Below are 22,907 nucleotides of genomic sequence, written 5' to 3'. Positions count from 1 at the left end.
AAAACCTTTTTTATTCCCCCCAATTTCTATTCTTACTCCGGTAATCACACGGTGTTTTTCCTCTTAACTCTTTTAAACACTCACGGCACTGCTCCTTTGTTATTCCTCTTCCTCACTTGCTTCCCTCTCTCATTGGCTCCCTCTCGCACCGTCCGATGGACAGACGGTGTTCGTCGTTGCCAAATTCTTGTGTATCACATGGATTGACTCGCCTAATTTCTCTTTTGTAGGAGCTTGCATAAATGAGTAGCTTCATGTAGTAGTTTTGAGAATAAGACTAATATTAGACTCATGTTTGTTGCTAATTTTTTGTCTTATAATTTTATTTATTATAATTAGCCCTGTGAATCATTAATTTTTCGTTTAGTCAAAAAGTTCATGTATTTATTTATTATAAGTGCTTAATGTTTCAATACAAATTAGGATGATTACTTTATTTCTTGTGTATTAATATAAAATTCAAAATTGTATAGGATATCGGGAGATTGCAAAAAAGTTCCAGTGAAAAGAGGGTTGAGTCTGGAATCGGATCAGAAAAACAGAGCGGGTCGGGTACAGGGTCCAAATACAAACATGGTTCGGTATAGGGTTAAAAAAAGATGAACTAGTTATAACAAAGTTAGTATAAGGTCCAAGTTTAGACCTTACTCACCCTGGACCGATTACCCCTGGTAATCATGTCAAAAGAAAATTCTATGCTTTCAATTTCTTTAATTATGCTACATTGAAATTGTGTATACCAAATTCTCATCCATTCATGTCTAATTCGTGAAAGAGATGAGACCACAATAGACGGATTATTGAATGCTAGACTAACCATCATCTTAAAAAGGTTGTATATTTTTCTTATGATTGAAAGTTAGTTGTTAAATTTTGGACGGTGGTGAAAGATAGGGTATTTTTCGAGCCGTTTCGAAGTTGGTATTAATCTCGCAATAATAATGCTCAAAAGTCGTGAAGTTCTTTCATAAATTAAGCCGAGAAAGTCATTATGGAAAACGAACTAAAGCGAAAATCTCGTAATTTTCTAGAGAAAGCATTTTCCGGGAAACAAGTACTTTGAAGTTTGAAGCCCAACAGAAAACCTAGCCCGTTAACCCTTTCTCTCTCTCTCTTCACTGAGTCGACTGGTTTCGGCGCGACGTCGCGCCATTGAAGCGAACTCGAAGTGGAGACACGCTCCACGCGATCCCCTGCAACTGCACCGAATCGAGCCTCGTTCGCCGGAACCCTAGCTCCCTTCGCCGCGCCGGAAGCCCTTCTCTTTTTTCGTGGCCGTAAAGCTTCTTGGAGGCATGGCGACTCAAGCCGCTACATTTAACGGCAACATGAAGGTGAGCTGAACTTCTACCTTGCTTCGTAATGTCGGGACCCGTGGAGATGTGTTTGCCTATGGGATACGGTGCTAAATGCGTCAGTTCAGCTCGGTTCTCCAGTCTGAGGTCCATAAGAGGAAGCGCCCCCCAAGTGTTTGTGATATTTACTGAGAGAGAGAGAGAGAGATTGCTTTGTGATTGGTTTGATGGTTGATGCTTGGTGCGTATTGCGCGTGTATTTGACCGGGCCACGCGATGGTTCATGTTGTTTGATTAGATGGGGAGCGCATTTTAGCAGTGTGTGGTTTTCGAATTCGAGTGCACATTCATTGGGTTGGGACAGGGATATTAACATCATCGATAAGAAAGAAAGTTGGTGGGCCTCTTTGTTCTCGACATTATAGCTGAATCAACAAATGGCACTTTTTCATGTTCTTGCAGAAAGCGCTTGCGGGCTTGAGACGTATCAATCTGGAAGGACTGCGGTGGAAAGTGTTTGATGCGAAAGGCCAGGTTGGAGGATCTTGATTGTGCTGTCTTTCTTTGATATTGTATAGCCTTAGATTTTCCGTGAACTTTTGTCTGTTCATGTGGCGGAGATCTGGGTATGCTAATTGTCCGGCACAATAGGACTGTTGTTCAGGGAAAACTTTTTGTGCTGAATGTTCCATTTTGATTGCACTAGCTTAAATAACATGGTAAAGTTTGCATTTGTGTAACACCAAAATCCTTTCTAAAGGCAAGGAAATGAAATTGTTAATTTAATGTCCTAGTAGAGCAGGGTTGCATATTCTATTCGATACGGGTAGGAAAAGCAGTTACTTGGTAGCCTACGTGGTATTCGGATGGATAGAGACTGATCCCTTTCTACATAACCATTCTATTTTTAAAAGGAATAATAAAAGAACTTTCCAAAAGAGGCCTTGCAGCGGTGGGATGAATCCCCAGATCAGATAGAAGCCTGTATAACCAAACCACTTCACTAGTGGCTGCAGACACAGCCCAGTATTCTGCCTGTTGGCTCTGTTGATTGGCACTCTTGTAGGCTCATCTTGCATAAGAACAAGAGATCTTTCTTGATCAATCTCCTTGCCCCTCATTCTTTGAGAATTAGAAGAATCCTTTTCAAGTTTGAATTTGTTCATCTAAAATCTGGGTTCTTCTACTTCATTTTTATTATTTTTCCCTCTCTCTTTTTTTATTTCTTAGGTTCTTGGGAGACTAGCTTCTCAGATAGCAACTGTGGTCCAAGGCAAGGATAAGCCCACATACGCTCCTAATCGGGATGATGGGGACATGTGCATTGTGCTTAATGCAAAGGATGTTTGTGTCACAGGGAGAAAGATGACAGATAAAGTTTATTACTGGCATACTGGGCAAGTCTCTCGCTCTCTCTCTCTCTCTGTGCGTGCTAAGGTAACTGTTGTTTAAGAGCATGTGTAGTATGCTCATATGTGCCTGCACATGGGTGGCATGCACATTTGCTCAGGTGCACTGTTTGTGTGGTACCATATAATGTAATGCTTAAGTTGATTCGCTTAAGTCTCCGTGAGGAGGTTTGTGGAGGCCCTCTTTGTTGAATATTGAAAGCTTGCCATGAAGGCTCTTCTTACATAATGGTTTTTGTTTTGTCATTTCAAGAATAATATTGACAATTATTTTCAGCTATAGAATCATGTGCAATTTCACTGTCTATAACTGACAGTTCTGCTGCTTCGACTAAATATTTTTCTCTTACATCTATGCATGAACTGCCTTGAGTCTTAAGATGCGCTTCCTTAATCTTCTCTTCTCTCTATCTTTTTTCTAATTATACCCGGCATTCAGGTATGTGGGTCACCTCAAGGAAAGGACCTTAAAGGACCAAATGGCGAAGGACCCCACGGAAGTCATTAGGAAAGCAGTTCTCCGCATGCTTCCGAGAAACAAATTGCGTGATGTAAGCAAAGGGCTGATTTTCTTCTGATGAGTTCCCTATCTTTAAATGTGACTTTTTTTGTTTTTGTTTTTGTTTTTGGTCCACTTATGGTGTCTTGATTGTTCTAATACAAAGATATGCAGGTCCAATAAGTACTATCCTCTAAAACTGCATCTGAAATTTTTTTTGTAAACATTTCATCTTTGATGCCTGTTGGAATTCAGGAATTACTCAGTACAAAAACTGAAAGAGAGTGCAACTGGCTTATTGCATCTTATCATGTTTAATCTATGAAGACTGCTTCTGGCCCTGTTGACTGTAGGTTTCATGATCATATGGATGAAATATTTATTTTAGATTTGTTTTGTTGCTTTTGTGCGGAGGCATTACTGAAATTGCTTTAAAATGAAAGTATGACACAAGAGGCAGGCTTTGTCTAATTCTTAATGTTTGATAGATTCTTCTTTCCATCTTGCATAAAGCATTGGTGTTCTAGCCAAACAACAATAGCTGAAATTTTAAAAGGAAAACAACAACGAAAGCCTATGACACAATTTGTAGTGAGCATTCATGAGTATTCCTATTATGTGGTTATTTGAGTTCATTCAGAATTCTGGTGGAAGGAAGCTAAGCTGGTAAATTGGAGGTATCTGCTTGTACCTCCCTGATTGGCATTTCAGTTCATTCAACTTTCTGTTCTTAAAATGATGGTTTGATTAAATCTCGCAGCTTTTCTCTTGTTGAGTTTCCATCTATTATTCTGGCTTATGTTTGAATCTAATTAAAGGCTGTTCCTTGTTATGGATGCAGGATAGAGACAGAAAACTCAGAATATTTACTGGTAGCGAACACCCTTTTGCTGACCGTCCTCTTGAGTCTTATGTGATGCCTCCTAGACGAGTACGAGAAATGCGACCTCGTGCAAGACGTGCTATGATTCGAGCTCAGAAAAAGGCTGAGCAACAACAGCAGGAAAGCCCCGACACAAAGAAGGGTAAGAAGAGAGAGAAGACCCTAGAAGACAGTGAATGAAGATAAAACTCGTCTAGAGCTGTTGCATTTGATTGCCTATGCGTGCACGTTTGGATGTGTGATCCATGCGACATCGCCTTTGCGGGGATGGGTCCTATTTATGCAATAAGGGAATTGGGCAAAAGAATTGACTGTAGTTTAGATGTGTGCTGAGAGCTTCAGCGGTTTACAAATGCGTTAATTTTCCGAGACATTCTTTTGGTGACGGTGGCAGTGGAACCAGCTTCTGTCTTCGATCTTAATCTTGTTTTCCCTTTGCAGTTCCCTGAACCTGTTGTCTCCCTAGGGACAGTCGTGTGCAAACATACGTGCGCACATGTATATTATCTTGAGACTCTATAGTGTGACTGTCATCTCTAAGCAGTACCATGCATGGCTTGCCATGCGAGTAACAACTGGAGGTATGTAGTTATAGGGGGGATCAAGCCTTTTGCAGCACAATATCTTTGAACTCGCTAGCTTCACCCTGAGACGCTTGTCGAGGTTTAAAAAAAATTTAGCTACAAATCTGGGCCGGTGCTGGGTGCTTTTACTGTGGTTGGAGTTGCTTAATCAATATCACTAGTTGTCAACCCGCTAATTCATTCGAATGGACATGGAATGGAAATTGTATTTCCAATTAGATTCCAGGGACAATACGAAAGCATATAGTATTCAAATGAACTGTACATGTGGAGAAGCAACATCCACTCAACCCCCATGCCTCTTGGTCCTCCACAAACTTCAGTATTCGTTAAGAATCTTACTAAGCAAGTTATGAATGATTTTTCTGACCAAGAAAAAAGTAATGAATGACTTCAAATTTTCAACAATAGCGTCCTGCTGTGGCAAAACTGAAAAATGATCACGAACATAAAAACGATGACGAACTTGCTTGCCAGAGATTTTAGGCTGAATGGCATTTGTGGCAATTCAGGCGAAAAGACGAAGACAATTACACCAACAGGAATGAACTGCTTTCCATTAACAGACACTAAAATTAACTTAGAAAGCGATTGTCAGAAAATTGCAGTTACAACTATCTGGCTTGGGCCTGAGCCATTTACTAAAAGCACAAAATCAATTCTAGAGTCAGCTTGGAATTCACAAGCAGCATCTCTCTTCACCAACTTACGGATATCGAAAGTGAAAGAAAAGAAAAATTGCAAGCCTTAAGCAAGAGGAATTAAGTATACTATCGAGTCCTCCATGTTAATGAAACATCTGGCACCTTCAGCTTGAACGCGGAAAGAAAGAGAAACAGAGACTATCGGATACTAATCACTTGATGATCCATCGTCATCATCTTCATGTTCTGCCACAACTTTCTCTATGAACTTTTTACGAACTCCATCAATGACAGCTTGTCTTGATGCATCACCTTTGCTCTGCCCATCATTTAGCACGGGGTCTGATTGGCAGAGAACTAGCGCAACACCTAGAGGAAAAGGTCAAGATGAAAAACGTGAAACTGAGGGATCACAAGAATGCTACAGCAATTAGAGGACAAGGCATGCAGTAGCATAAAAGCGAGACTAAATTGCATCAAGATGGTCCAGCAAAGAATTAAAAAAATTTGATATGAATACAGCATTCTTTAATAAGAATGTAAACATGCTCAAACCTTTATAAATGCCAGGGCTATGCCCACTAAAGTTTCTGAAAGTATTTTCAATATAAATCAGGCCCCTAAATTAATGAAGGAGAAACATAATAAACTAAGCACAAGTAGAGATCAGACCCAGCGAGATGTTTTAGATGCCATTATGAGATCTTAGTACCCTTCAATACAATAGAGTCTTGACTCAATACATGTTTTACATACTTTTAAGTTCAATTGTGGTTCCCTTCATGATATGCAAGATGCCATTCAACCAATGTAAATTCCATGAATTAATGTAAGTTTCAGGCACTTGAGAATTTGTGATGTCAAACAAATTAACAATGACAGCTCCAAAGCAGCATAATGTGAAACAGAGCAAATATTGGAACTCCCCTACTAAGAAAAGCATAAAATGCCCGTGTTCCTTGGAAACACAGAGCATGGTGACAACAGCTGCAATTTGAAATGATACCTTCAGGTGTGCATCTGCGGCCAAAACTATGCAAGCCCACATAATTAGCCTTCACTGCACCATTGTTGTATACCAGTATTGTGGGTACATTCCGATCAGGGTAGTTTGGGATGCAATCAGTAGATATAATCTTAACAAACTTCGTTGCAGGATATTTCACCGCCAATTCTTGCAGACAATTCATGAGCACCCCACACTCTGCAATTCTGTCAACCAAACGCAATGTCAGTAAACCAATCTAGAAGACATCACAATTCAGCGGCTTGAGCATAGCAATTGCAGGTGGCAAGCACGGTACCCGTCTTTGTAGAGAATGACGACGACCCAAACTTCAGGAGGAGCTTGCGAAACCTCTCGCACGAAATCCGATCCCGAGATGGGAATCACCGATCCGTACCTTATGACCTTAGCTGCTTCCCTCATCTCGGCCAGCCTCTTCTTTCTGTCAACAAATTCACACCGCAAATGAGAGAATTCCTCTGAACAAACGAAAAACCAAACAAAACCCATCATAAAATTCTCATTTCTGTTTCCTTTAGCTAGAATATATGCACACGCAAGACACACCATTGACCAAAAAATCCAGGGATAAAAGGCAAGCCAAAATTCCATCAAATGACCCCCGAAACTCCGTATGTTCAATCAAGTTCTCTCCTTTAACAACCCGCCGCAAACCCAGTTGGCGCAATCTCGTCAAAATCCTTCCTTTCCAACTCCAAACCAAACCCATCCACAATATCACAACCCTCATCAGTCCCATCATCAATCACTCACAGATCGCGGCGATTCACGATTCCCAAGCCACTACCCAGGACAGGAAAGCCGACAGTACCTGTACTCTTCGAGGAAGCGGTCGTCGTCGAGGTCCGGGTCGTCCTCGAGGTCCTCGAGCTCCTCCGGGGTCTTCCCATCGACCCAGGACTTGTCCTTGGGCAGCGAATCCGGATCGGGCGACGGGGCGAACGGCGGCGGCTTGAACGGCGGCGGCTTCTCCGGCAGGTTGCCGAGCTTCCGCTGGATGTCGTCCCACTGCGTCGACGCTCCCTCCAGGTCCTTGTACACGAAGTGGTAATCCGCCATTGCTGCGATCTCTCTCGCCGGGCGGTCGCTTCTCTCTGTCGTGAAAGTTCTCAGTTTTGTACTAGAAAATGCGAGAAGAAGCTTTTGGTACATGTCATTTCTTTTCTTTTTCAGCTTTTTCATTCTCTTGAAATAATTAATTAATAAAAATATTTTTATTATCAATAATAATAGTTTATATTTAAAAATATTCAATTACGATGAAAATATTTTTATTTATTTAATAAACTACATAAAACTATTTTTTTAAATAAAATATTTTCAAATCATTTAGTTTTTCATTTGAAATAAATGGAATCAATATAAAATTTCATTAGTTAGAACAACGATAAGGTATTGTCTCTTATTGATTGTTAAATCCTACTTGGTAATTTATGTTTGTATAACTATTCTATCATCCGATCATAAATAATTGCAAGGAGATTAAATATCATTTGATATAGCATATAAATCAAGCTTAACAACTCGCCGCCAATAATAGAATTCACTTGTGGTTTGTGGGATTCGATGTGCTGATCAATGGGATACTCTGTGGCTAGATGGCTAGCATGAGCTCATGAAACATTCTCAATGTTTTTAATTAGGTCTTGGCCTTTTTATTTCCTTTTTTTCTTTTTTCATGTTCTTGTGGCCACCACCATTTTCGTATAAATTGCAATATGCAAATTTGGAAATATGGGTTCATAATTTCAAAACTTCAAATTATCTTTTGACAAAAATCAAACGAGGTTTGGGAATAATGCACTGAGTGATCAGAGGAACCAAGGAGCAAGACTTTAATGATGTTGTAGGCTCGTTGTTTCATCCAGAAAGCAATTTGTTTAGCTTGTTATCGTATAGGGAAAACGTTAGGGCTCAAATTCCCTCATCCTGAGAGAGGAATGATCGCTGCTTTGGGTGACTTCGGGGTTGATTTGAACGGGTCGTTTCATATTGAAACGAGAGGGACGAGACGCATCGTTCAAGTTAAATTAAATCTCAGCCATGCTGGCGATGCCCCGGTCGGAGGTCGGCCACATCATTATTCGTTCGACAGATCAGACGTCACGTGGCTAATTTTAATCTCAGGCGCGTTACTCAGCCTTCCACAAAACTACTGAGGCCAAAGTGGGGAACACACTTGCTACGTTAGGAGTGTTGGTCCGGGACGAGCAGGTGGGCTTTGCAGTGCTCCACTTCAGCAACATTCCAATTTCATACATCATCCGTCACATACACAGAATCCAACAACATAGACAATCGCAGCTTATGTCCCTTTCTCTCTCTTCTAAGCTCCACCCGTAACCAAGAAGGCCCCCTAAAAACCAGCCTTCTCTTCAGTCTGCGCATCCAGTCACCAGGCGACCGCAAGACCCTGACTCCATCACCAGCACAAACATTGCGTGAGACCTAAGTTCACTTTAAGCAGCACACAACATTCGGGTGGAACGCTACTCAGCACATATCCGTCTACACTTCACATATCTAGATAGGTGATATTCAGTACATGGTCACAGCATTTTGGAAAATCTAACCCATTGACGGCGTCTCACAAACCAACACTGAGTCAAAAAGCTCCAACACACCCCCCTGCATATATATGCTTTTTTCCTTTCCTGATGTTGCTTTACTTTTTTTGGTTATAAAGATTCAGAGAGGCAGCCACTGTCCATGGATTTGTTTGTTCATCGATCCAGAAGGCAGCAAAAGTCGATTAATCTTCAATTTCTCTGCATCTCAATCGATTTCCCCTTCCTCAACATCTTCGTGATTAGAAAAAGCAGGCGGTTCGGCTTCTTCCTCCTCCTCATCCGCTTTCATGAACAGGCCAAGTTGTTCTAAGGGGTTACTACCCCCGAGCTTGAAGCTTCCCAGTGGTTCCAGATTATGATCTGGGCTCATCTCATCAGCAGAGCTAGGTAAGTGCTCTCCTGGAGCAGTCCTGAGCATTTCCAAGTCTTCAAGGAACCGAGAATTCTCATTTATCTCCACCGTCTTCTCCATCTAAGATGAGTACAACGCAATACTCAAGTTTCATGCTTTCCCAATACGAAAGGGAAACTAGAAAATAGCGAATTTAATGTGTACTCATTCACCTTGAGCAATGCCTGTCGAGCAGCTTCTCTCTCCAGTTCCCTCTTCCGCTTAGCCTCAGCAAGAGCTTCAGCTTCAGCTCGCCTTCGAGCTTCTTCAGCAGCTTTTGCTTCTGCTTGCAATCGCGCTTTTTCTGGTAACATTGCGAAAAAACCATCTTTAAAATCAACTCCACACTGAAGGGAAGTGTCTCTAACAAAGAAGCAAACATTCAATACCCTTCCTTCGCTGCACTTCAAGCTCCTCTCTCTTGCGGCGAAGTTTCTCAGGATCACCCTTGTCACCCTATCAAACGAGATTATAAGACAGTTCCCAATGTAAACACCCCTACAGATAAATTAACCCAATTATCCGACCAACCTGTGTGAGTGTCTTCTCTCGAGCCTTTAAGATTGTATCAGCGAATCTATTCTTCAACAAAGCTGCTCGATATAGCTTCTCTGGAGAGACCTGCCTCTCGATAGGAGCACTTTCCCCTATGATGTTCGATTAAATTTATCAGAGTTGTTTAAACCTCCTGAAAGTTCGAGCAGTTCTTCCAGCCAACTTACCGTCTTGGAAGCTATCTGAGTCAACAGAGCCTGCCTTAAGCATGGAAGTCTGCTCAGGTTGGTCCAACACACTGAGAGATCCTGCAAAGACAGAATTCATAAGTGACCCGGAGAAAACAGATGGCGACATCTCCATACATAGAGGACAAATCATGCACGAGCAGGATTGAGAAACGGAGAACAAACACAAAGTGAAATCTCCATCAATAGGACATAAAGCATGCTTGGTGACAATTCATTAAAATAGAGGGTCTTGCCAATCAAGCACAAGGAGTACACGAGGATCAGAACAGCAGTGACTAGTAAACAAGAATATAAACATTTATAACAGATCTTAGGCACATACAATGTAAAATCGCCATTTTTAAGACCTTCAATGGCCCAAAAACTATGGAAATACAATTGACATGAGTAAAGCATATATCCGCATATCTCAGAGAGTCAAAACACTTTTTCTTTTTTCACCTTTCCCAGTCCAAATAATGATATTACCATCAATTCATCCTCCGTCATCCCTTGGAGTACTTACTCATGTACAGTCAGAACAACAAAGGTGTGACAAAAATCACTTTGACTGAGTCAAAGATGGAGTACCATTACACTGATCAAAAGGGCAGTCTGAAAACATTCAAGTTCCCTCTATTGGCAATTCAGTTATTTTTGTTAATTTCAAAGGTAGTTTAGTAATGTTCAGGGCACTCAATATCCTAGTTGCTGGCCAGCCATTGTCTTCCAGTAAAATTTGGGTTCCATATACAAGTTCTCAAGAGTAAATTCAACCACAAAGTAACTTTAAAGGAAAAAGGAAATGATAAAGGCCTGTAGAAAAACGTAATACTCTTGCAGGAACCTTTTCACCCTAAAATTCTTCCATCTACAGTAATAAATTTCAAGTTTTCATGGCAAGATTGAGATAAATAATTGATCTTCACTTTGTAAGAAATATATTCCGTGGGAAGAATTACTTAAAAGCATTGCCCAAAGGTAACCTGTTATGTCTTCTCTAATAAATGTAAAACCATATAGTAATGACCAATATTAGCACCGCACTTAGAACCAACCCGTCCATGTGTCAAGAATGTCGGTGCCAATTTTCCCTAAGCAAGCAAACTTTAGACCAAACCACCAATAAAAGATATCACTAAAATCACCACAAAAGAGCTTGCAATACATCAGTGGAAAACATATCACAAAGGTACCGACTGCTACTTCACAGAAGCCACATGAAATGCATGGCGACAGATATCCTAGACATCCTAGGAAAAGGAAATTAGCAGACAGTCTAGCACGGTATTGGGATTAAAAACTTAATGCTTTGTATCTCAATAGAAAATTGAGTTTGCACACTCCTAACACACTTTTACAATGTAGACATCCTACTTCAGATTTCATTATCAACCAAAGTGCACAAGAAAAATCCTGTCATGGTCCACAACACAGACAATGCAGATAAGGCAACAAACTCACGATTAATATCAATCAGTTCACTGCTCCTAGTCTTTTCATCCAGTTGGCCTTCGGTATCAGCAATTTCCCTAGCCTGAAGAAAAATTAGTTTAAGTGTCACAAAGCACAGCAGAATTAGAGGAATGAACACTTCTCGACACAAGCAAAATCCAGCAAATCCCCAGAAAAGGCCGCTACATACCTTTGTCACTTTTTCAGTGTCTGAAGCCTTGACATTATCAATTCCACTCTCAGAGCAACTGTTATGACCTGAATCTGCATACCATGAAACACAATAGCAAAGGAATGAGTATAACTTATTCCTATCTAACAAACAAATGAAACTTCATTAAAAGAATGCAGCTACAGGGAAAACTAAAAAAGTAAAGTGATGGACAAAACGGATCAAATTGCCACTAATTAGGTCAGAAGCATAAGAAACATGCCACAAATTTTAAATCTAGTTAAAATTTTACAGAAGCAAAATGAAAAAATACAATTACTTCTAACTGACTATGGCCAGGCAATGCCAAGGCTCTCCTTTTGTTGTCCTTTCTACCTTTTCGTGTCCTAAAATAGATATAATCTTTGAGAACTGCTATAAGATACTGACTTTTCATGTGAACTCCATTTTTCAATATACGACTACATAGAAGGCTTGAGTAGGCAGTGTCACTACAAAATTCTTGTAATCCATTTACAGCTGGAGCTATCTGAACCATAACATAATTACCAATGGTATGGTGCCTACCCTTTTCTATTTCCATCGGTGAATGGCTTGTTACAGGAGGTTCATTTCCTCCAATATCAACTTCTTCATCGCCCGCATTATTTCCTGCAATATACATGTGTGTATAACTAACATTAGAATAAAACTAAGACTTAAATGACATATAACAAAATAAAAAACTTCATAAAAGAGCAACCTCTACATGGTTGCATAGATGAATTACTAAAGCCAGATTCATTCAACATCTGCACAAGATAAGAAAAGAACAGTTCAGTAATAATTAATAAAGGCAAACACAAGAATATCGGTATTGTATTGAACTTTCTCCTCAATAAATGGAGGAGGCAACGAGAGTTCACCTCTATTTCACAAGGTTCAGCAGATGCTAGCTTCTTCTGTTTCTCTTGTAAATACTCATCTAGCAGATTCCTCAATGTGAAAAGAACATCATTGCTGAGATCATCTATGTCAATCTCAATCTCCTCATCTACAGATTCCCTTCCATTTGAACTATGCTCTCTCAAAAAATCAATAATATTTTCGGGCATCTCTCCCAGCAAAGACTCCAATTCCTGGCCTAGTTTATGCTTCTCCTCATCTGTCATTACCTGAAGAAGAGGTGCAGGCATAACTTCTTGTTGACTCGACATTTTCCTCTTTTTAGGAAGAGCTGTTGACTTGGCTGCTTTTACCTCCTCAGGTGGAGCTGATTTTGTTGATGATGGTTGTGGTCCACCGACAACAAGTTTCTTTTCAATGGTTTTCCACCTAATGTCAAAAAATTTGTTGAGAGTATCAGCCATCAAGTGGACATCATTGCTGGGAGGATTATAGGTCATCGCATTGCTGAAGGTAAGTCTCACGTCATTGTGAAACTCTAATGGGCTTGGATAAGCACCAGATCTTAATTTGCCCTTTACGGTTCCCAGATCCATAGGATGCTTAATCACCTCGAAATAGTCAGGAATGTTCAAAGCCTTCACATCAACAGGTTTATTAAAAACCCAACCATACTGATGGGACATCAGACGACTTAAAAGGGTCTCACAATCTTTCATCATCGTTGCATTGGCAGGCCTTGGAGCTGAAGCCTGCTTTACTGACTCAAACTTTCCTGTTGCACCACGTTTCCAAGCACGGACCTTTCCATCAGATGTATTTACTTTCTTTTCCGGCCCAGAAGTCTTCGCAGATGATTTCTTAGCAGCAGCTGCATGCAACCCATTTTGCCCATTGCTGCAACTTAGAATATCACTAGACGATGACAATGTAGCTGCAGTTGCTCTCTGGGACTCAATTTTCTTCTGAAGAATCCGAATCTGTTCAAGTTCTAGCCTCAACCTATGTATCAAATCTTTTCTTTCAGAAGGTGATATCTTTGATAGGGGAAGGACTTCTGAAGGCACAAAAAACCGAACCCCTCTATTCGCATTCAAGTTGATGCATTTCTTGGCTGGAGCACTAGAATCCTCCGAAACAGTAAACTCCGTGTCGATACGTCCTGAACTACCAGATCCCTCGGATTCACCAGCTGCGGCGAATGAGCTACGGAAATAGTCTCCGGGCAGCCTTGCATTCTCAACCATCATCCTCCTCAACACCTTATACGAGTGTTCTTTTGAATTCCCTCAGTAACAAGGTACCCCCGAAAGAGCTGTTGTAGTACCAACGATGAATGACCTCTGCACGTCGACAATCATAAGTACGACATCACCACCTGGACTAAGAATTTATGAGGATGTGCTTTCTCTCGCCCAGTAACAACACTATACGACGACGTACATCCTCAAAACATATCCATTTCCATAAATTTACTTTCTCCCCCCTCGGGATTCTCTTTAAACTAAACTATCGGAAAAATATCGGCTCATACGAAGCTAAAAATTCCTGACAAAAAGAGAAATTCGAGCGTTACATTCAAAAAACTTAAGCTCACCACAGTACGCATACGATAATCAGTGTTTAGTCGCCAAATAAGATAAAAACGAATCTCCAATTTCCCTATTATAAAAAAAACTCAATCGAAAAGCAAGATTTGCCGAATCAGCTAAACGAAAACACGCATCGAAGACATAAGGTAGCAAAAAATATCAGCCCAACCCCAATACTCCCGACCCAACCCTCGAGAAGATCCGTAACATTCAAATCAAACAGCGAAAACTTCACCAGCGCAACGAACAAACCCTAGATCGAAAACCGCAGCTAGAACAATCACGAGCACCAAAGCAAGTGGCCAGAAAATGCTAACCCTAATCGATCCCCGGCGAGCGAAACCCTAAACCCGACTGATCCGAAGCCGCCGAGCCACTGCCAGTGCGAAGTCGGCGAAGAAGAAACCGCGTCGAAGCTTTTTGCCGAAGAGAGAGAAAGAGAAGAGAGAGGGGTTTCGGCCCTCTGCTTCTGCTTTTAGGCTCGCTTTCCTTCTTTTACAAGCCCGCTGGCGCGAGATCCTGACCGTCGCCTCTCGGTCCTCATTAATCGGACGGATGGCGTGGGGATCCGTCATCAGCCGACCATCCAGGATTCGACGGATGAGATGCGCTCGCCGCGGTCAACCTTCGTGCGCGACCCAGGGGCTTTCCGTGCTTCGGCGAAAGAGCGAGGATGGGGTCAGTGGCGGTGCCGTCATGCGAGGTGACCGTCCAATCATCCGAGCAGCCGAGATTTTCGGCGCGCGTCACGGGACAGCGCGGAGTGATTTGATTGGCGGGAGGGGCGCGGTCGGCTGCACCGCTCCGCATGGGATCGCGCCCTCTGGAGGAACAGGGACACAAAAGGGGAGGGGGCTGTCACGTGAGCTGAGAAGTGACAAGAAAAAGCTGGCGGAGATGACTCACGTGTTAAATGATTAATGACGATTAGTGACATGCCCATTTTTGGCTTAGTCCCAAAGGATAAGATGACGATCGTTGTATATAAATGCATAGGCTAATACCAATTTTTTATTTTATTTTATAATGACCGTAACAGTGTGTCGAAATCTTTCGTTGTGGCAAGGAAGTGTTAGGTGATGTCGGCACTTATGAAGCTTCCGACAAAGAGATGGTTGTGCCTAAGAAAAAAAGGGAATTGATATAAATAGTTTTAAATTATGGTCATATATAAATGCAATTTACAAACTTTTCATGAATTTTTTTATATTCGATTTAGTTTATGAACTAGATAATTCAAAAGTTACATTATTCGATTGAATACGTACCAAAAGTGTAAAAATAATATAAATTAAATTTAAAAAGTTCAAAAATAACATTGTACATTATTGCATTCATGAATCATTGGTGTAATTATTTATAAGAAAAAAAGATGGATAATTATATTGGTGTTTTTAAAATAGTAAAAAAAATGACAAATGGCACTCTTGATATAGATATATACGAAATAAAGAGAGATACATAGAAACTTAAACCAAATAATATTCTGAAGAAATGTTACGCTCGTGAAAATAAAGAAATCCGTAAAATGAATTAATTTCTCTCCTCCTCCTCCTATAAATCCTCAGACACCTTACCTATGCCTATTTTTTTTTTTCTTTTTTTGGGTGGTGCCTTTTAATCTCGTTTTGTAGACTTTCTGAAACCCAAACTTCCATAGTTTACAATCTGATATGGTACGGTAAGAACGACACTACTATTTATCCAACCTTATGTTCAATATGCTACGGGGCCTCATATTTTCAATTTGATTCTGTTACCTTTCTTAACTTGATGTCCAAAATACCAAAGAGAGATCCTTGGCTTATAAGAAGTCCCTTTTAACTTATGTGAGTTGCAATGTCATCCCTCAATTTTCTATTGTTAAAAGTACTCGAATTTCCTCTCATGTGACTTGATGATTCCCAACTTGACAGCAAGCCAAATTGCTTTCTAGCAGTAAATGAAAATAGGAGTCATCAAAAGTCGATACCTCTCAAACCTCAAAGTATCCAGGATGGGCTTATTTCCAAACTGGGTTCTAGACATTCGCATCTAGCTCCATGACAAGATTAAATTATCAATTTGACAAAAATTCGAATAAAAAAGAAGGGAAGAAACCATTCATTCGATGGGACATTTATTCGATGTTCAGCCCACCGACAAGTAGGATAGCCATTTATGAGGACAGATGCTACTTCACCACATCCAAAACCAATTTCCGCGATTTGAGCACCGGCCACTTCAAGCGCCTATAATTAGCAGCTTGTAGCAGTGCCAATGACAATACCAATATCCACTTGAATCCCACCTGTGGATACAGAGAAACGTAGCATTAGTGTCAGAAGTTCTACCTTTTGTGCATAATATCATCCGAGATAGGAAAAATGTCTCTAAGAAGAAAACAATTAATGTATAGAAAGATTGGAACTTCACCAGATTTCTCTCTTCCATTTCAGGTTCTGCAGCCCATGATAAGAATGTCAGAACATCTTTCCCCATCTGCTGCATAACCAAGTGAAAACTTAAAGCTTTATCAGAGAATGACCATCAATAACAAGGACCAAATCGACAAATCTAAACTATGCATATGCAATGAGCGCTATAGAATTATCAGACCTGAGATTCTGTTGCTGGGGTACCATCATCATACTTGACAGCACCATCATTGAGCATTTTCGGCATTGCAATCACTCCACCAGGAAAATAGGGATTGTAGTGCAGCCCCTCTCTTATCTAGGATAATAACACAGCATAACTCAGAAAAAAGAAGATATAAAAACAAAGAATCATCCATGACTAGTGAGAAAAAATAAACTCCCCCATGCAAGATAAGACGCACAGGATTTGTAAGGCAACTAACTCCTGGATCAAGTCTGCTAAGAATTTTTCCTATGAACCTCAAAATATTACTTTAAACTCCTTTCCTCATATCTCCCAACCCCAGTAAAACTAAAGGAAAAATCCAGTAAAAACAAGAGCGCCACAATATGATGGAACACCACTTACGGCAATGCCAGCTGGAGGATCACGGTAACCAGCCAGTGAAAATACATAATTTTGACTGTTGTGACGAGCCTGAAATAGCAAAATTTCAAAATAATCATCTTTCAAGGACTGAGTATCATCAGAACATAAAGGAAAGTAGAAAAGAGCAATTACTTTAGTGATTAGGCTTAAATCAGGAGGATAGGCCCCTCCATTAGCAGATCTAGCTGCTGCTTCATTTGCATAGGACTGAGGAAATTGATCACTTTGCTTCCCAGGACGAGTAAACATCTCACCCTCATTATTAGGCCCATCAACTACCATGATCTCAGCTGCCATAGCTTTGACCTCCTCTTTCGCATAAGCAACTCCCACATGATCATGGAATGATACAAGAGACATCGAATGACAAGATGCACAGGCTTGCTGGAAAACCTGGTGACCACGGCGGATACTGCTCATGTAAAGCAGTCATGTAGAAGACTCCATAAGACATAAAGTATTGGCTGAACTACCATATAATAAAAAGTTACGGTTCATGTGGAAGCAGCACATTAACCCCAAACACTTAATTCAGTAATTATGCAGGAGTAGCAATAAACCCCAGCTGGAAGAGAAAAGGTAAATGGCTTGGTCGAATGGCAATTCCCATACCTTTTTAATGAAATGAGGCCTTATATGTTAAGTTGGCAAATTAAAACAAGAGGACACTAAAAATGGCAAGAAACACATAAAATAAAATAGGTGGATTTACTCTGTCCAAAGGGGGTAAGGCCAGTGATTTGATTGCAGGATGGCTCTACAAAGCATAAGCAATCTCTCTTTCTAAAGCTAAGAAGATCAAGCCAATTTTAGTTCCACAAGTTGAGCTGCATAGTCATGAAGAAAAAAAGCAAAAAAGATAAAACCAAAAACTCATGATGCATGGTCGTAAGAACTCAGAATGCCTTTGTGAGGCCAGGGATAGCTTGGACACTCTAAACCATGTTCTGCCTCATCAGCAGACGCAGAAAGTGTTGAAAAGCTCAATAATCCTGAAACACCTGCGCCGAGCAATGCAAATGCTCTCAATGCGCTTACACTTCCAGCATTAATTGCACTTTCCTTTGAGAAACGCTGGGCCAATGACATAGAAACCTGAAAATATAACATATCCATATCACTAATTCAATACCATTATCAATCCCAATAATACATCTACAATGCTGATAACCAGAAAAGATGCATCCTAGTGCAATATTTACTATGCCGCCTCAGATTGAAAAGGGGATAAATTAGCTTCACTGAGATCCACAGGAAATGAACTATCCCACAGATAAAACAATGAGTAGGAACTTGCAAGTCCCCATGTGACATGCATTCATTAAAAAAGACAAAGAACTGCAAATAATCATGCATCTGCAGCTCTCTTGAGTACAAATCAATAAAAATTACCTTGAAGTGAGACTGAAGTTTTCTCCTCAAAAGCTTGTGAACAAATCTTCCCCCAGCCATTTCAGGTCAGATAAGTTTCCTGCTTGCCTCAAATCCCAGAAGAAAAGCACAATCTGCAAAATGTGGGCACAAGACAAACAAGCTTAGTACTCGATTTGATACCAACAAGTAGCAACACTAAGGGTTTCAGGGAGATCAAACTTGTATTTGTGCAGTATAATGAAAGTTCCTCCATTATCTATGAACTGAAAGAAGGAATTAGTGAAAAAACCAGTGCATGGGGTGAGCACGGTTGTGGGGCTGGTTCAGCACCTGACCCAGGGACCAACACGCATAGTGTCAGGCCCCAATTTGTTGGACCAGGACTGGCCCTATTGAGCCTGGGTTTCATTTATTGCATTCCTTGAACAGACAAATGTACTCCAAGCAACATGGCACAAGAGAACATTCTCAGTGTTGACTGACGGTACGACAAGATAGTATCTGCTAATTTCCAACGCATGGCACTCCTATCAATTATAAAGCCAACTATAAAGGTACCACACTCCTATTCTCTCAATCCAAACATCATGTTGCCCAAGCACAGGCAGGCTAATCAACATGTTGAACACGAACTGCAGTGCCTTGGAAAATTTTCATTCAAATACACATTTGGGAATCTTAAAAATTCTCCAGAACAGTGTCTCAACAAAATTCATCTAGTAATACACACACCATACACAGAACAGAAGACCCCTCAACTTCCCCGCCTTGAGCTTCACATATTTCCCCACCTAGCAGGCCAGCACCAAGCCCTCACACGGCCCCATCCCAAGCCACAGAGCTGTCCTCCCTCCTTCAAGCAAAAGTAATGTGGCATAGCCATTGCTATAACCAAATCAACAACTTGTAATTGCCTCATCATCTACAATCCTTGAATTCACTATACTCAAAAGAGAAAACCACTAAAACCTTGAGTCTAACTTTTCCGAAAAATGGAGAGACATCTCCTGCCGCCAATCACAACCAAGCGAAACACTCCATTCCAACAAAACTAAGCCCGTCATCCACAACGCCTCATAATAGATGAATCGCCCCCACCCCCCAAAAAAAAAAAAAGAGAAAAATAAATGAAACAGTGAAAAGAATCAGGGACACACTTGTGGCACAAAAGGAAGGGGAAGAGAATCGATTACTGAGTTCAAATGAGTGGAGAGAAAATGAAGAGACTGCACCTGAAGAGATGGAAATGAAAGATTTCAGAGTTAATTTGAGATTGAGGAAGAGCAAGAGTGAGACTCTGAGAGAGTAAAACAGCAGAAGAAGAGAAAGTTATAATATATACCTAGGGTTTGGAAAAATATCTGCAGGGTTGGTCCGACTTGCACCAACCCTAAAGCCCCAGGACTATGCACCGGCGTAGTTCCCCTGGGAATTGGACCTGGACCTAGACCGATATTCACCCCTAAGTGCATTGATGGACCCAATTTAACCAAAATGGAAAAAAATAAGCCAAGGGACCATAGAAGATTTTCATGCCATAGTGAAATTCCGCAAAACTCTCATTATATGCATAACCAAATTATGAATAGCTTTGCACCTCTATAGAAGTATTACAGATATAACTAAGAGTTAAATGAAATATAACAACATGAACTAAAAAAAAAACAACTTCTACATGGTTGCATAGATGAATTACTAAATCCAGATTCATTCAACATCTGCACAAGTTGAGAAAAGAAGATTCCAGTACATAAAAAAAGGCAAATAATGAAGAATATTGGAGGAGGCAACAAGAGTTCACCTCTATTTCACAAGGTTCAGCGCATGCCTGCTTCTTCTGTTTCTCTTGCAGATACTCATCTAGCAGATTCCTTAATGTGGAAAGAACATCATTGCTGAGATCATCTATGTCAATCTCAATCTCCTCCTCTACAGATTCCCTTCCATTTGAACTATGCTCTCTCAAGAAATCAATAATGTTTTCAGGCATTTCTCCCAGCAAAGACTCCAATTCCTGGCTTAGTTTATGCTTCTTCATCTGTCATTCCCTGCAGAAAAGCTGCAGGCATAACATCTTGTCGACTCGAAATTTTCCTCTTTCTAAGGAGAGATGTCGACTTGGCTGCTTTTACCTCCTCAGGTGGGGAGCTGATTTTGTTGATGATGGTTGTGGTCTGCCGACCACAAGTTTCTTTTCACAATGAAATAGTCGAGAATGTTCAATGCCTTCACATCAACAGGTTTATTAAAAACCCAACCGTACTGACGGGACATCACACGATTTAAAAGGGTCTCACAATCTTTCATCAACGTTGCATTGGCAACCCTTGGAGCTGGAGCCTGCTTCACTGACTCAAACTTTCCTGTTGCACTGCGATTCCAACCACGGACCTTTTCATCAGGTGCATTTACTTTCTTTCCCAGCCCAGAAGTCTTCGCAGGTGATTTCCTAGCAGCAGCAGCAGCAGCCAGCAACCCATTGCTGCATCTTAGAATATCACTAGACGACAACAATGTAGCCCCAGTTGCTCTCTGGGACTCAATTTTCTTCTCAAGAATTCGGATCTGTTCAAGTTCTAGCCTCAACCGATGTATCAAATCTTTTCAGAAGGTGACATGTTTGATAGAGGAAGGACATCTAAGGTTACAAAAAACCAAACCTCTCTATTTCAAGCTGATGCATTTCTTGGCTGGACCACTAGGATCCTCTGACACAGTAAACTCCATGTTGATACGTCCTGACGTACCAGATCCCTCAGATTCACCAACTGCGGTGAACGAGCTATGGCAATAGTCTCTGGGAAGCCTTACATTTTCAACCATCATCCTCCCCAACACTTTATACGAGTGTCCTTTCGAATTCCCTCCGTATCAAGATAGCCCCGAAAGAGCTCTTGGTTCCTCAACAACGAATTACCTCTGCATGTTGATAATCATAACAACAACATCACCAACTGGACTAAGAATTCATGAGCATGTGCTTTCTCTCCCCCAGCAATAACACCATATGACATATCACATCCTCAGGAAAAAAAAAACCCATTTCCACGAATTTACTTTCTTCCCCCCTTGAAATTTTACCCAAGCTATACGATCGGAAAAAAACCCGGTGCATCCGAAGCCAAAAATTCCTCATAAAAAGAGAAATTCGTGCGTTCCACCTACAACTTAAGCTCGCCATAGCACGCATACGATAATTTGCTTAAAGTTGCCAAAAATATGATAAAACGAATCTCCATTTTCCTTTATATCAAATGAAATTCAAAGGCAAAAAAATTACTTGCAGGATCAGCTAAAAGAAAACGCACATCAAAGATAAGGTAGCATAAATGTATCAGCCCAACCCCACAAGAAGATCCGTAATTTTTCAAATCAAACGGCGAAAACTGTAACAAACAAACTTCAGATTGAAAACCGAAGCAAGAACAAGCAGGAGCACCAGAGCAACTGGGCACAAAATGCTAACCCCAAATCGGGTCCCGCCATGCCGTTTTCCATCGAAGCAAGCGGTGCGAAATCCAAAATCCGACTGATCCGGAATCGAGCCATCAACAGCGCGATGAAGAGCGACGACAGTAAAAAGAAAAGAGACGATTCAGCGTCTGTTTTTGGGGCCCACTCGCTTATTTTATCCCACTATTTATGCAATCTCGACCGTCGAACTTCTTCTCGCTTCTCATCAATCGGACGGACGGCGTTAATGTAAGATCCATGATTTGATGGCATAAGATCAAGGATAATCCCCTAAAAAATTGTAAACTTTAAGTGCTCTTTCAATTCTATTTTGAACTCTTTTCTCTTATTAAAAAACATCAACTTTCACTTCGATTCTAAATATACTTGCATATCTAAAAATCGCTGTTGATTTCTTTTAATATATTAATATCAGGGCTGATTTAATTTCTTATAAGGTGAGGATGTTGATTAAAATAAACTTTTAACTGATTCAAACATGTTAATTTTAAGTAAATTATTGACGATCTCTTGACGTTTAGAGAGGTTTTTATAAGACAAATAAAGTTCAAAGTAAAATTGAGAGTAGACGTAAAATTTGAATTCTTTTAACCAATTAGACCCTTAACAATTAAGACCCTTTAACTTATGTGATTTGCAATGTCATCCCTCAATTTTGAATTGCTTAGCCTTGAATTTTCTTGGCAAGAAGAGACTCCATCCAAAATTATTTTCAACATATGCACGTTCAAGGATTACAAATCAATTTAGTTCAAGGAAAGTATTATAGATAGGCCAAGAAATTTAGAAAGCCAATTAAGCCAACTGAAAAAGCTTGAGAATTACAGTTTAGGATGGATAAAGTTAAATCACGAAGGACAAAAGAGCACACATCAATGGCCTTCCCTATTTGCTAGTTTAATTGTCAAGGTCTAAATAA

At 40.5% G+C, this 22,907-nt stretch overlaps 4 protein-coding genes across 10 annotated transcripts; 1 reads left to right on the top strand and 3 right to left on the bottom strand.

Moving 5' to 3' along the window:
- Nucleotides 1-1,062: 1,062 nt before the first annotated feature.
- LOC104422690 (50S ribosomal protein L13) lies at nt 1,063-4,530 on the top strand. Its single transcript, XM_010035086.3, has 5 exons — nt 1,063-1,334; nt 1,758-1,829; nt 2,526-2,692; nt 3,144-3,255; nt 4,045-4,530. Exons 1-5 carry the CDS (start codon nt 1,296-1,298, stop codon nt 4,264-4,266), a joined length of 612 nt encoding a protein of 203 aa, XP_010033388.1. The 5' UTR covers nt 1,063-1,295; the 3' UTR covers nt 4,267-4,530.
- Nucleotides 4,531-5,200: 670 nt separating this feature from the next.
- On the bottom strand, nt 5,201-7,469 carry LOC104422687 (phosducin-like protein 3). The gene is made up of 4 exons (XM_010035085.3): nt 7,153-7,469; nt 6,619-6,762; nt 6,321-6,526; nt 5,201-5,683 (listed from the first exon to the last, which is right to left on the bottom strand). The coding sequence occupies exons 1-4, from the start codon at nt 7,398-7,400 to the stop codon at nt 5,523-5,525; spliced, it is 759 nt and encodes a 252-aa protein (XP_010033387.2). The 5' UTR covers nt 7,401-7,469; the 3' UTR covers nt 5,201-5,522.
- Nucleotides 7,470-8,561: 1,092 nt separating this feature from the next.
- LOC104422686 (transcription factor GTE8) lies at nt 8,562-14,611 on the bottom strand. Of its 2 annotated transcripts, none has more exons than XM_010035083.3 (11): nt 14,449-14,611; nt 12,560-14,087; nt 12,397-12,445; nt 12,222-12,305; nt 11,673-11,746; nt 11,492-11,564; nt 10,025-10,105; nt 9,834-9,949; nt 9,692-9,758; nt 9,476-9,606; nt 8,562-9,383 (listed from the first exon to the last, which is right to left on the bottom strand). In XM_010035083.3, the coding sequence occupies exons 2-11, from the start codon at nt 13,787-13,789 to the stop codon at nt 9,117-9,119; spliced, it is 2,172 nt and encodes a 723-aa protein (XP_010033385.2). In that variant the 5' UTR covers nt 13,790-14,087; nt 14,449-14,611; the 3' UTR covers nt 8,562-9,116. The 2 variants fall into 2 exon arrangements, with proteins under 2 accessions (XP_010033385.2, XP_010033386.2); XM_010035084.3 differs by having other exon boundaries at nt 12,560-13,882; nt 14,449-14,608.
- Nucleotides 14,612-16,056: 1,445 nt separating this feature from the next.
- On the bottom strand, nt 16,057-22,126 carry LOC104422684 (cytochrome c1-2, heme protein, mitochondrial). 6 transcript variants are annotated; one of them, XM_039303829.1, is made up of 11 exons: nt 21,981-22,126; nt 20,316-21,433; nt 19,857-19,958; nt 19,708-19,746; nt 18,533-18,645; nt 18,018-18,235; nt 17,273-17,552; nt 17,120-17,188; nt 16,730-16,846; nt 16,547-16,615; nt 16,057-16,421 (listed from the first exon to the last, which is right to left on the bottom strand). In XM_039303829.1, exons 5-11 carry the CDS (start codon nt 18,590-18,592, stop codon nt 16,305-16,307), a joined length of 930 nt encoding a protein of 309 aa, XP_039159763.1. In that variant the 5' UTR covers nt 18,593-18,645; nt 19,708-19,746; nt 19,857-19,958; nt 20,316-21,433; nt 21,981-22,126; the 3' UTR covers nt 16,057-16,304. The 6 variants fall into 6 exon arrangements, with proteins under 6 accessions (XP_039159763.1, XP_039159764.1, XP_039159762.1 ...); XM_039303830.1 differs by lacking the exon at nt 19,708-19,746 and having other exon boundaries at nt 19,857-19,976; XM_039303828.1 differs by lacking the exon at nt 19,708-19,746.
- Nucleotides 22,127-22,907: the final 781 nt, after the last annotated feature.

This window comes from Eucalyptus grandis, chromosome 10 (assembly GCF_016545825.1).
Source record: "Eucalyptus grandis isolate ANBG69807.140 chromosome 10, ASM1654582v1, whole genome shotgun sequence".
Classification (NCBI taxonomy): domain Eukaryota; kingdom Viridiplantae; phylum Streptophyta; class Magnoliopsida; order Myrtales; family Myrtaceae; genus Eucalyptus; species Eucalyptus grandis.
Note: the sequence above shows the minus strand (reverse complement) of the source record. Positions and strands in the feature narration are given on the sequence as shown.